The following is a 14783-nucleotide window of genomic DNA, read 5'->3' on the forward strand; positions in this document are numbered from 1 at the left end:
GACTTGAGGGGAGGTTTCATTGAACAATGACCATACAGCAAAATGAGCCCACTCAGCATCAGCATTAACAGCGTAACATAGATTATTAGCTACTAATTACTCTTAACTATGTCATTACAAATTCTAACATGTGCTCCAAGATGCCATGAATGTATCTGCTGCACAGGAACACTTCCTAATCTTGTTCATGAAATAATTACAGGGGCTCTATCCTGCCAAATGAGGCAGTAATTAACCCTAATTGCTCAAAATGCAACTGGCTAATTCTAGGAGATTAATCAAGGGGATTCAATTATTATTAAGTGACTTAATATGACAAATTGCTGCATTAGGAGAGGGGGGCTTTGCTCCATACAACGTTACTTTCCCAGCAGTGCAGCATAAGATACATTCATTGCTGTACTCCGTGGAAGCAACCTCCCACTTTTGCAAATCCTATCATCTTGTGTTTGATACAGCTTTCCTAACCACTGCTCCTTGTTTGAGGAACCTGGATCACCACTGCACTGCTCGTTCAGAATGACAAATTAAGACCCACAGACCCCTCCCCAAGGTAACGTTACACCACAGTTGCAAAAGTCTTTCTTTCTGACAGCTCTTCCATGATGCTTTTTGTTTACTCCTTAAAATACATATAGGTAAAACTTGATAGCTCTGATAACAGACAGCCTAAAAAAGGCAAGCAGCCAGAATTCACAAAATACAGATCTCATGATTACAGCGAAGGGACTGACACCACACAGAGTGCAGGTCTAACCCCAGCTTTGGCCCACTTCTGCAGAAAGGCAGGGAACAGAGCGATACATGAGCCACTATAGTGAAACTTGATAGTAGTACAGACAAAACAGATTGCAGGAGAGATTCCAGAGACCCACAGGAAATGAAGTCAGATAGCCTACAGTTCCATGTAGGATGAACTTTTTCTTTTATTTGGTAATTACCTCATCAGCTTTTATTATTAAACCATAAAAGGAGATAAAATACATTTATTCACTTACACAGTCAACTGCTTTTCTTTGGCCTTTTCTTCAAAGGATCAAAGAGAAGAGAAAGCCAACACAGTACATGTTTTTATAAGATGACTGAAAAATACTTGCTTTAAGCAAAATTCAAACTATTTCCTTTTTCTCTTATTATTATCAAAAAAACTGGATTCAGGAAACTGGCTGGCTGGCAGAATCCCAAACTGGATATACCCTAAAACTGCTGTAACTGCACTATAAACAGAGGAGAAAAAAAGAAAAGAAGAAAAAAGGCTAAACGCTAAGAAATCTATAGACCTTTATAAAAGGAAGGGAAGAGAACCCAGAAGGAGAGAGATTAAAGAGACACATGCACTTACCTGAGGATCATGCTGGTATTCCTGCCCTGGCAGCTTGCAAAGAGGGTTGTTCTGGTCCCCTAGATGATGCGGATGGTTATGCTGCCCTTCCATGGTATCATACCAAACTCTGCCTCACAGTTCTGCTGGAGTTAAAAGAAAGAGGGGAGAGAGAAGTCTCATCACTGTCCATCCAGCACTGAAAGCAAGAAACTGTTTCCAGGTATGTGCCTACACGTGGTCGTCACACATGAAGACAGCAGGAACCGATTCCTCCCCTTCCTTCCCTCAGATTGACTCCTCCATACAATTCTCGAGGGGAGAAACCCCTTATCTGCCACCAGCTCCAGAGCTCAGCCAGCCCCTGACAGACCAGCACAGAGACCCTGCTGCCACCTGCGCGCTGAAAGGGGCAGCAACAGGTCACAGCTACCCTCACGCTCCCCAAATTACAGAACAAAAAAAACAGTATCACAAATATTACCGGTATCATTTCCTATTAAGCAAAACAGCAGAAAATGGGTTTATTTGGTCAGTAGTACGTTACCCACAACAGACAGTGCTTTTGTCAACTGTAACAGCAGCTAGCGTTACCTCCCCTAGGACTACTGAACCTAGACGATCCCCTATGGCATCAGACACGTAGCAGACAATTCAAGAAAAGTTAGCACGTTTCCCTTTGTAAAACAAAAAATGGCAACAAGTCCCACCAGACAGTTGTAGCCTTATTTGGCCAGAGACAACCTAAAAGTGTAACTTTACCCACATTCCTTCTTCCCTAACCCCAAATTAAAAGTTCTCATGCAGGTTGGCAAGACACACGAATCAGCAGCTAGAAACCATATTAGATTCAACAAGATCAAAGTATTATTGTAGGAACAAACAAGCAAGGGAAAATTCCGTGAATTAATTTGTTCCAGTTTCACCTGCAGCAATTACTGGGCACAGCTGTCCAGCAGAATTTCCTACAAAAATTACAGAAATTAAGCAGATGCGGTGTTGGAGAAGAGAATCCAGCAAGAGTTATCAGATAAAGAACTTAACTGTAAGGACCTAAAAAGAAATTCACCATCACCGTCTGCAATGATTCTTCATTTTCATTCTAAAATTACCCTTCACCCTACAGAGACCAATTCAGCCTCCCCTCCTTTTTAAGTGCAAGGTGAAGGTCTGAGACACAGCACCAAACAAAATTTAACTCTCATTTATGCTGCAACATAAAACTTCTACACATCACATCTTGCATCTACCTTGAATCAAATTATTTCACAGTATCATGAGATTAGTTTTATTTTGAGCAGTATTATAAAACCAAACAAAAGTTTGCAGGTAACAGGAAGGAAGGAAGGGACACAAGGTACTTGGTTGAGAGGGCTCAAAAAAGGGGTTATAATTAACCATAACACAAACCAAGTAGAAGGAATGGGAAGTGTAGTAGTCAGTCTCCATTTTTCAGAATTTAAAACAAAGAGAAAAAGAAAGGAAAAAATTGAAAAGTCAAATTCCTACAATGTTTGAAAGATGCAAAGGAACTTATTTCCCAAACTGGATGTACCAGACTCGTCATCATTTAAATAGGCTGCTGGACATTTGAAAACGCCATCCAGGTCCAACACACAGCAGTACAACTGCTCATCGCCACGGTGCAGAAACACCACGTTCCTCCGAGTGTGTGTGTAACCGCCGTGCCCAGCATCAGGCTGACCCCTGCCCAAGGACACCAGCCATGATGCTGAGACCACCCCGGGCAGTTTCCACACTTTCCACCTCGCAAAGTCCCTTCCTGTAGAGGGTGGGCTCAGATGCTGCCGTTTCCAGGCCAACACAACACAGTAATCTGAAAAGATAGCCTGCTCACCTTCAAAAATGGTGCCGTGAAGGGCAGGTGGTATAAAGAGCTGCCCATCAGGCAGCCAAGACATTCCCAGTGCTGGAACACCACTGTGATCCCAGATTAACTAACCCTCCCCCGACACAGAGCCCTGCGTGGATTTCAGGACTGCAGTAGTAAACATTAACAGGGCAGTTTTGGGCTTTTGGCTGAAAGCCTTCCAGACACATCTGTTTGCAGAAGTGTAAGAGACTAAACGTATACATATTTTCTAGCCCTTCTAGGAAACAAAAACCATATTTGAACTATTACCGTCGCCATCCTGACTCTGGAATGAATCCTGCTAGTTTTATAAGCTATTTAGGGGACATCTCAGAGGAGATCACAGTGCTCCTTGCCCCATGTCACGTCAGGGGTCAGGCTCTAGCCCCGAGCAAGGCCAGTCCTCAAAAAACATTCACAGCATACACAGAACACGCACAATAAATGCACTAACATCCCTTCTCCACAAAGGGCTGTATGCAGGTTTTTTGGGCTTATTTAAGAATGTTATTCATAGCTAGTTATTCATTATCCACACACGCTAGGCAGTGCGTAATTCAGAGTCGCATTGTTGCTGTCCTTAGCAGCGACAAGAAGCCCAAGGGTGACAAGGGAAGATTTAGTGGCCAACACAAGCATTTGCAGAAACTTGCTTGAAGCGTTTTGGCAAGTACTCACTCAGTGAAATAACACAACCTGACCTCATTACTGTATTAATAGTGCATGCCTGGCACTTGGGCAATGACTAACTTAATTTAAAATACAGAGATATTTTAAATATTTGAGGGAGTGGGGGAGAAAATATGATGCAGAAGAATTTCTGCAGCAAGTCATGCTCAGTTCTTTTAGCAGTTGTCAGTAAAACAAGCCTTTAGCTCCGGCAGATCCGTCCCACCACCAGCCACTGCAACACGTGCACACACAGTATCAGGGGGTGAGCAGGGAAAAGGCTCTTTTCACTCCTTAAGCAAATGAACTTCCACTCTGTAACAGACACTCACTACAGAAGAGTTGTGAGGGCTGGAGTACCTGACGCATATAGACAGGCCAACACATGGGTTGCTCTCAATAAAACGTTTTCCTAAGTCAGTACTACAAAACTCCAGTGGGAAAAGGATAATCACTATTAATATGAAGAAGTTTGATTTTAAGATTCCTTCAGCATCAGGCATCTGTCGGTTTATTAGTAACCAGGTGAACACTTGAAAAATAAAAATGTCTCTTAATTAAGCTGCCCTATGAAATTGCTAATTTATGTTACTCTGGCAGAACTATCTTAAGTATTTTATTATTCATGATTTGAAGAAAGGCTGCTTACTTGAAGGGAGAATGTAACACATGTTCTTTCTCTTCTAAGTCCACAAGCACAGAGAAAACACTGCTACAGACTGCAGGCGACTGACAGCCTTGCTTCCACCACTTATCTCCAAAAGGAATTCAGAAATTTCACATTTACAGCCTTGAGATAAAAGGCATGTCCAGGCAGCGTCATGCGAAATATCTGCAGTCTATCACTGATCAAACATCGTATCTACTGCATCCTGCCTTCGAAAAGGACTGAAGCTCGAAAAGAGAAAAGGGTTCTCTGAAGACGACAACCCCAGTCATCTGATCACACATAAGTCTGGAACATTCCTAAGAGAACCATAACTTTCCAGCCGCCGCAAGGAAACTCAAGGTACAATTACTTACCGTGAGGATTAGGCAATGGGAGGGCAATCAACAGCTCAGCAGCTTAGCTGCCATGAGCTGTATGGGAATGTATTAGGCAGAGTATTTGGGTTTGGTTGCTGTTTAAAGCGCTACAGCTGGAAGCAAAGGAAGAAGAACAAAATACCAGCTTTGAAAAGAGATACGGCAGAGCTCACATGACACCAGCTCCAAGCCCGCTGACACCTACAGGACAGCGTGTCCTGCTCGAAGCTGTCAGCTGGGCTATTCTGGGCTATTGGCAAGCACATGTTATAGGTAGACTGCAAGGGGGATCCCCAGGAACAGGCTTCATGGAGGGTCTTCAAATAGCAGCCAACAACATAAGGGCACTTTGCTATGTCAAAACAGGTATACATTTGCACTGAACTGTAATTCTAAAAATTCTACAGGGTTTTTGAGACTCTCTCTAAAAAGTCTAACTGCAGAACCAATATTGCAATTATATTTTTAAACATGAAAGTGTTGAGCAGAGAACATGACAGTGTCCGATACAACAGCTTAAAGCCAGTGACTTCCACCCCCGTGCCAGATACTTGTGTTCTCCTGAGGAAGTAACCACATTTTGAGCTACATTTTACTAGTCCTGAAGTAAGTTTGGATATTAGCTGCAGCATGTTACATCAGAGTTATTTTGGACTACTGAAGAAAACCATAAACACGTAAGAAACGTTTAAATGTGTTCAGCTACCCCTTACCCCACCACTCCATCCAGGCTACACAATCTGTGCATTAAGTTATCTCATGGAATCCAACAGTTACCGTGAAACCCTTCCTTGTAATTAACATTAGCATTTCACAAGATGTAGCATACCAAAAGCCGTATCTTCATCTGTTTGGAAAGGAATGATCTTCTCAAAGTTACCTGAATGAGTTACAACCTCCCACCTCACTCAGGCTATACAGGTTGGGATGGAACCATCTCCTGCTAAGAGAAGCTGTTTCTACATACAGCAACATGTGAATGTTAACCACACCGCAATCAAAAGCCTAAACTACGTAACATTTCACTTAGTTAAAGCATGTAATGCCTCATTAACCAACATTGATATTAACAGGCAATGAATTATTTTTTTTATCGTATTTTTGAAGTAGCAATCTTAACTGCAATGCTTAATTCACCAACATCTAGAACCAGTGACCACAGTATCTAAACCAAAGTTATGTGTCTCCATCTAATTCAGTCCCTGACCTGCATGACAGGTGGGAGAAAACACATCTACTATCCCGGTGTATGTTAGGATGTAACTTTACTAACAGCTGGATCAAGATCAACAGATTTACTTTATATGTCACTTGTTAGCAGCAACAGTATCATTAACACAATACGGATTCAAAGAAATCAAATAGGGAAGAAAAAAAGCTACTAACACAAAACCTGGCAGTGACAATAACGCTCCAGATTCAGTCTCATTTCCTTATTATCAAGGGGGCGGGGCAGGGGAACAACAACACAGGGAAGCAGTTGCAGACAAATAATTTCAGGGTTTTTTAATCTGTTTAAACTGCCAAAGAAAACAGTAGGAAATAAGACAAGAGGTTTTGGAATAAGTTCTCTTAAACATTGTCACATTTTTACCTTACATTGTTATAGCTCTGCACTTTTACTTCTTAAGTGACAGGCTTTTTTATTGCTGCTTCCAAATTTCCTATGAAACTTTGCAGTGTCAAACAGACTCAGACTGGGTCTTGGCCATGACAGTACATTAAAACATTTTTAAATTGCATGAAGCATCACATATCTTCCCAGAAAGTGGATAAAAGAACAGGATCATCATCTGTGAAAGGCATTACAAGAGCAACCTAACAGCTTTCTGGAATTACTGTGAATACTCAAGTGTCTCATACGTGTAAGCCCCCAATAACATATGCCTCAAAAATCCACGTACAAAAAAGGACGGACTGCATACAGTTCATAAAATGTCTCGCAGAACTTTCCAGCTTTTGAAGACACATTTCCACCCTATTTTAATCAAAACTGAAGCATATACCTCTACCTCCAGAAAAGCTATTGCCTGCTTTGGGAACTACACACTAAAAACCAAATGGCAGCAACTGGGTTCCAGCCCCAGAGAAAGGAAGGAGTAGGCAGAGCAGATAACCATGTTTGTGTCTACTCGTAAAAGCAGCACAGGAAGGAAGATCTCACCAGAGTTCTCCTGATGCAGCATTACTTCCAGGATATTGCAGCCAAGTCATGTTAAGGATGTTATCACAATTGTTTTAGTATTTGGGGTCAATTTTCATCAGCCAGAGAAATTCCAAATTACTTTGTTTGACTGACAACCAATGTAATAACTTTACAACAGAAAAAGTGTCACCAGTTCAGGTTACTTTCAAATACTGGAGCTCATGATCATTGAACATTAGGCAAAATCAATCCCCTTGTATATGTGCCATCTCTGCTTCACAGCAACAGACGCAACAGGCTCACCTCCCTCTGCACCAACCACAAAAGTACCTTTATCATACCAAAACCAGACAGAAGTCTCATGAATAGATATATGCTGCTATTTCCAATTATTAAGATATTGGTACTTTGCTGTGCAGTATAAATAAAGTGAGACATATGTTGTTCTGGTAAAGCAGCCTTTAACCTTCTAATAGAATAAAGACATCATGACAGGCCAGAGCCACACACAAAAAATGGCAGCTCCCATATAACTGAATGGTGCAGGACTGCTTTAACTGTACCTGATCCACTGGGGGAAACAGTTTCTGAAAACAATGGAAATGAAAGATTTCCAATTAAATCAGAGGCCAACTTAAAATAAATAATGATTTGAGAAAATACAACTGAATTCAGCAAAGCAGTGCTTCACTTCTCCCAACAGATCTTAAGGTATAAGCCGAGAGATTTTGAAAACAATGCACTGAAAACACCCAAGGTACCAAAACCTTCCACCTCATTTTCTTCAGGTTCGTATCTCAGTAGTTTTGCAGGCAACTCAGTGACTCTCTTGAGAGTTCAAAATAAATTTAACACCACAGTGGGGAGTATGATCAAAGCCCACATTGGATGAGCAGCTTATTCTTTCAAACTACAACTTGATGTAGGTTTGTCTGTCACCATGTGCCCTCCACTCCATAGGGCAGTAATAACAAAAAGGAGAAATACAAAACATATGTCCTAGTATGCCAAAACACCTAAAAAAGAAGACTCCACCCACACAGCAACACAACTGGTATCAAAATCTTTAAGCATCCTGCCACTTACTGTCACCCTCCTGCAGCACAGTTATTACTGCCAACAGTGGTGGGAGCTTTTACAAAGCAAGGGAAAATAAAAACCCTCTTGTGCAGCCAGGTCCCCTAACATGTCCCAGGCTGCAGTTCCTCTTTGGGTGCCCAACTGCCCTTACACCCCATCCCATCCATCTGAGACCTTGAATCAGTAGAAAGAAAACAAAACATAAAACCCCATGGAATCCTGTGGGACCTTGCAGGTACCTGACAGGTGGCATTCTCAGAGCAGAATAGCCCAGGGCACTCGGTAGCAAAGGCCAAAATCATTAGTTACAAGACGCTCATTAAGGAGCAGAACCTCATGAGCATGTTGCCATTCAGTCTCACACATCCTACTGCCCCGGGTGCAGCTCCTCTCTGCACTGGCTTGGTGAAACAGCTGTGACCAGCCTCATCTGGTATCACCATGTGCCTCTGGATGCCTCAAACTCAACTACAGGCCAAATTATCTGCTCCCAGATGTATAATCAACACGACAGGGCCATGCACCTCTAAAGTAGACAGCAAAGCAGCAGTGCTTTGAGTGCTCAGCGTTACAACCGTCTTCGCCTTGCTGCAAGACACACCAGCTGCTTCCATGTGCTCAGCTTTCAGCTCTGCTGCTGCCCGCAGCATGGGAGGCACCACCAAACCCAAACCACTGCCAAATCCATCCTCAGCGGCTGGGGACACAGCAGTGGCACTGTGCTGAGCAGCTCCTTCCCTAACATACTGGAGGCTTCACAGCGAACAGCTTTGTAAATGCAGAACAAGACACAGCAATTCCAGCTTACCCCGGTACTGCCACAAGAAATTCTGCACAATAAACGACAAGGTTTTCCACTTTCACACCACTTCCTACTGTAAAAGCGACATGACTCCATCTTGAGGAGTCTCAGTGTTCCTGGCTGTGACATGGGGCAGCTGTGCCCTTCCTGGAAAGGTTGCGAGGCTTTTTGTGCCTCTGACCTGCCCCAATGCCCTCAAGTATCATGTGAGAGAGAGATACACGCTTTTCCACCCAGTTACTACATCCCTCTCATATCTTCTTGCTACATGGGGACTTGGGAGGGGGAGGCATGCAGCTCTGTTTGGGTACAAAAAAGGCAAGTCATACATAGGTCCAGAAATTCACGAGTTGTTTAAATGCAGTCAAGCACATTACTTAAACTAATGCGCAAATTTCTATCTTTTAACATATACAGAGAATTGAGATTAATGGTGAATAAAATCCACCGGTGCACATAAACCAGGCTCCTAGGTGAGCTGCCGATATCCACAGCAGAGGCGCTGCCGGTGGGAGCCCAGTCTCCCCCACTCCCCTGAGCCATCAGCATGCCGCTCACTGCAGAGTCCCCAAAGACAGGAGCAATGCAAACTATTTTACAAAATAAACACAACCACATCAGTAACACTTTCTTCCTCTCTACTGCCCAATAATATTCTTCCTCTTGCTTGCTCATAAAATAAATCTGTCAGGATACTATATGAGATTACCTATATATTTAAATGATGATCTTGGCTTATGATTACATTATCGCTGTGGTTCAGGGTACGTGCTGTGGGGAAGGCAGCCCAATCCTAGGAGAGTATTATTTTCGAGTGACTTTTATTGTCCATTATCTTACACCATTTCTGTCACAGCTATGATGTCTGGTAGGAATAGTTCACAACAGAAATATCTTTGTCGTTAGTATTCTCATTGCAATTTAGTCAGATCAACCTTTAAATCTCATCCATCATACTGAAGAGCTTTGGCAAAGCAAGCGCAGTAATATATGCTTCCATGCAAAACCTAATTACAGGCTAGGTTAAAAAGCCTACCCCATTCCTTCTGCAGTGCAAGGTGACAGGAAATCCTGAGCATCCCTTGGTTTCTCACTCTCCCTTTTTGCTGGTGAAGTGCGTAACCCATTCATTACAGCAGACTGATACTGTCTGGCACATGACAAACTTACTTGAACCTAACAATTAAACTTCTGACAGCATTTCCAAAAGCAGAGAGTATTTACTGTAAATGCTTGACAATTTTTTCCTCTCTGCTCATCTCTCCCAACAGTCACCTTATGATGACTGGAAATTACCATAAGCAAATAGCAGCCTAACATCCAAAAAACCCCTCATGTTAATGTGAAATACACACCTGCCAACACTGAAAAAAAAATATGAATATGAATGTTAAAGGAAACAACATGAGGAATGCCACTGAAATGCATGAGACAGGAGAGAACATTGCAAGAGCACAGTTTAACGTGTTCAGTACAGAACTGTTCAGCACAGCTGGCTGGAGCTGCAGAGGTACGATGCCCGCAGAGCCAGGGCCATACTGCTGCCTTACCCAGCCGCTCTGGGCTGCAGCGAGGGAACCAAAGCACAAACTGTTCAGAGTGCAGATATATCACCAGCAAATAGTGTCAAAATTTTAGGCTTGCCATTAAGACGAAACTGTACCTACAGATACACACATGCTAACGCTAACACAGTGTGAGTTATGCTTTCTCGGGCTTTGCAGGTGTACGTAAAATATACCGAGTGTGAACAAACTCTTAAAAGCAATGTATTAAGATTGCTCAGTTACACAACTTTATTACATTTAGTGATGTCGCCCATGACCAAAATACTATTATATTATCTAATGTAACTTTACTCATCCTCATTAACAAAAACTGAATGACAAATGAAAACGGGCAGAAATCAACTTTCCCAGTCTCTAATATCGGGGAAGCTTTAAAGAGTAGGCCATAGATCTAGTACTAAAAATAGTAAAAGGATCAGTGACCAAAGACAGTTAAAGACAGTAGTGGTGTTTCAAAGTAGGATCTTCTTTATCAATATTTTTAAGTGCAAAAGCCCCCAGCTGTGTTTTTTAACTCAGCCTTTACTTGAAATTCATTTAACAGGTGGATCCATCTGAAAACTTTCAGAAGCATATTCTCATCCAACCTTAAATAATTTGTATTAACAGAAGTTACAAATATTAAAACTACGGAACAGACCTCACAATAAGAAAATACGAATTTTTATTTATTTATACAGGCAAAATTTTAAAAGTAGCTGTCACCCAATCAAAATGCAGAAACCAAGCCACAGCCCTCAGTGAAAACTGTACCTGCAATTTATAAACCCTTAAAAAGGATGATGATGTTTGTAACAAATTGACCACTGAGCAGAAGAACGGTGTTTTAATCACACCTTCCCTTATACAAGCACTGGAATTGCCCTGAATACAGGTGCAGATGCGTTTGCCTCAAGACTTTGTGCAGACCTTTTGTTAAGCCTGTGCAGACTAGATTTTCAACAGGCAGTTAGGGCGTGCTGGCTTCTCAAAGACACAAAATCCACTAACTGAGAATGTTTTAATAAAATGGCTGAAAAGCCCTAGAGCTTTTTCATACTATGTCAACAACTGATATTCATTAAACAAATGCTGTGACAGACACTGTAATTCACTGTTCCATACCTAGAAGCAAAATGACATTAAGTCAACTATTTAAAGCTATTTGGAACCATTTTACTGTAGATGTCAATAAAACAAATGCTTCCTGCCAATAATTAAGTATCTCTGTCAAACCTCCCCTCTTTCAAAGCACTCGGCAACCAGCTCTCGTCCATTATTCTCATTTTAAGCAAGCAAGATTATAATTTCAAATACTCTGTATTCTAGTTTGGGGACAAATCTAGCAAAATTACTTGAAAATAGCAAGGTCTGGATCAGTATTCTCTCCTCCCTAGCTGTATTAGTTGAGTTTATACAATGCTTTTGATAGAATGTTTCATATGGCCATTAAATTCATCAGTTGCCACCACCAACCTGGAAGGTAGTTAGCTTACTTCTAATTTTGGTTCAAGAAGGTTTAATCTGAGTTAAGGGCTGAGGTTTGGGGGTTTTTGTTGTTGGGTTTTTTTTTTTTTCTATCTGCTCCCTAGAACTTGGTCCCAAATCAAAGGACATAATCGTTTGTACAGGTCTTCTAACTACACATTAGCTGCTATGCAGCTCAGCCCATCCATTACAAGGGATGGTTTCACACGGCTGCTATTAAACAGTCCTAGGATCGGTGCCAAGATACTTGGTGATTTATAGTTATGACTAAGTAATCAGTGTGATAAGGTAAATGTTCCTTTTCAGCAGCCTAACTGGACTATTCCTACCTTTTACTTGACTGCACGAAATTTCCTAGTGCAACATCACACATAAATACTAATGTATAATGTTTGTCTAAGATATAGATGAATATCAAATACATATTCATATCCAAAATTGAGGATGGATAGCAGTCAGCAGCATATAAAGTGACAATAGTTCCTGTAAAGAGAGCTAATCCTGCTGTTGCTGTACTGTAAGTTTTCACTTACGTAAGTTTTAACTTGCGTTAAGAAGCCAACATACCTCAATTTATTTTCTTCTAGTTGCAATTTTGAGCATTCCAAAAGTACTCACTATATTAGTTTTTACAACCTTTGGAACATTAGAGAGACACCTCTCAGGCCACTATCAGTGCTAACGAAACACATGTTAAAAATAAACACATACTAAATCTACCTGGAATTTTACTGTATTGCTTACTAAGCATGCAACAACATGCTCACCTTTTAATTTATAATGCAATAAGGCTTTCAAGCCTGAAGCCAAATTATTTAAGAACATTTCTGTTATCCTTCTCAGAATTGATTCATTTCTGATGAAGGAAAGATTAAATATAAGATGGAAATATATTCATAACGTATACGTTCACAGAAACTGCCAGACATTATCACATCATTAAATCGTAACTGAAATAAGTAACATCACATACAGCTATGAACCACGCACCGCCTGTACCAGCAGTGCCAGCTTCATTATCACACTGGCTGTACAGTCTCCCTTCCGCACCAAGGGAACAATCAGCCTTCACATGTACGTAAGCAAACTTACTGTATGACCAGCGAGTTGACAAGCTACATGTGAAATACAGTTTTCCACTCTTGATGAACATCTGAAGAGCCTTTGTAAAAAAGAAGAGCCAAAAATCAAGTAGCAGGGAAGACTGTTCCCATCCTATGCCGAAAACTTCCAATTTAAACCCATCCCTAAAATAAGTTTCTACCACACACAACTATGAATCCCAAATACCTCCACAGCTTGTTCCTAACAAGGCACCTTTAGCAACTAGCCACCTCAAACAAGAGCACAGGCAAACAGACCATCTTAAGTCAGTAAGACAACAACAGAAGTAACATCCGAAGAAAAAAAAAAAAAAATTAAATAAGCTCTGCTGCTACAGCCCCAAAACTTGGGAACTGTTCAGTCTGGACTGTTCTCAGAAAGCTTAACAAACATATGACCTTAAATCCTAACGAAGTTTTCAATACATACATACATACATATGTGATTAGAAACACCACCAATGAGCACTGATAAAAACCTTTTAATTAGCACACTTCCAAGCATCTGACAAATATTAAGCAAACCTCACAAAAGATACTTCTGAAATATTGCTGTAATTTCTCAGATGTTTAAGGTAAAGGAGCAAGCCCAAGGTTTTAAATCCATGAAACCTGCTGTAACCACTCTGTTCATGGAGTTTATCCCTAGAGCCATTAATTTGCATCTTTAATAGACAACGCATCTGTCTCAAATACAGGGAAAAGGAACAGTGGAAGATTATATATAGATGTATGTCCACCCAACTTCAAAACATCAGAACAACAGCTTGAAGTATTTACACTTCTCATAATCAGAAGAGGAAATGATGCCGAGAATTATGCAGCCCAGCCAACCTAAAGATTCATAAGATTCAAATCCAAAGGCAACTTCAAAGCCACTTCATAAAGCCTTATGCAAAACTTCCAGGCAGCCAGATGCTAGCATGGCAGGAAGAGCTTCCACAGCATCTGGATCTTGCAAGTAACAGCCAAACGGAAGCAGAAACTCTTCCCTGTGTAAAAAGATTTAACATTTTTCTACTTACAAAAATAGCTACAATATAAATATGTTTGTATTTTTTCTGCCTCAAAATTTGCTAAATAAGACTGTATTATCAATACTGCTATATAAGGTATATTATTGATACTAAATAAAATAGTCTGCTTCCATAAGTGTTCCTGAGTATCTGGAACTAATAGTACCAGTTTTCCAAAAATTAATGCAGCTCTTCAGTTCACACCCACACTTCTACATTGCTGTACGTAACAGTTCTCCATCTCCTTTCCCACATAGGCACAGGCTTCCTTAAAGAACAAGATTCATTCACCAGCACCTTGCAGATCAAGGCTTCAGGGTGGAACAAAAAAGATCTGTTCTTTATAAAGTCTGCGTAGCTACTTTTATTACTTATTCTGATGACAGACAGGGTTAATGAAGTTCTTCCAGAGAACTCTCCCTTTCCTGGGCTAAATGCCCAAATTCTTTCAGGATTCACAAGACTTGTCTATTTAAATTGGGTCCAATTTTTTTCTTCCTCTACAGCAAAGGCCTGCACAGAATGTTCTGAAGAGAAACTGGGAACTAACCTTTCAAGAAAATTATAACTACATGTGCAAGCTCTGTATAAGAGACAAATCACATTTCACACTATATTCTGCCCTCTATGTAACAATTTTCTATTATTCTAATAAACCTCAGTGTTGGAGCATAAACTCTGTAGTATCAGATTATTAAAAACCATAAGCTTA

The 14783-nt window shown here is 40.9% G+C and overlaps 1 protein-coding gene across 3 annotated transcripts in view; it reads right to left on the bottom strand.

Moving 5' to 3' along the window:
* NEK6 (NIMA related kinase 6) overlaps nucleotides 1-14783 on the bottom strand; it is an 84248-nt gene that overhangs the window by 42388 nt on the left and 27077 nt on the right. For 2 of the 3 annotated variants that reach the window (XM_055721362.1, XM_055721361.1), the window contains exon 2: nucleotides 1343-1467. In XM_055721362.1, the coding sequence (XP_055577337.1) occupies nucleotides 1343-1435 (93 nt within the window). In that variant the 5' untranslated portion in view covers nucleotides 1436-1467. The remainder of the gene's footprint in view (nucleotides 1-1342; nucleotides 1468-14783) is intronic. The other variant, XM_055721360.1, reaches the window with a different exon arrangement.

This window comes from Falco cherrug, chromosome 9 (genome assembly GCF_023634085.1).
Source record: "Falco cherrug isolate bFalChe1 chromosome 9, bFalChe1.pri, whole genome shotgun sequence".
NCBI lineage: Eukaryota > Metazoa > Chordata > Aves > Falconiformes > Falconidae > Falco > Falco cherrug.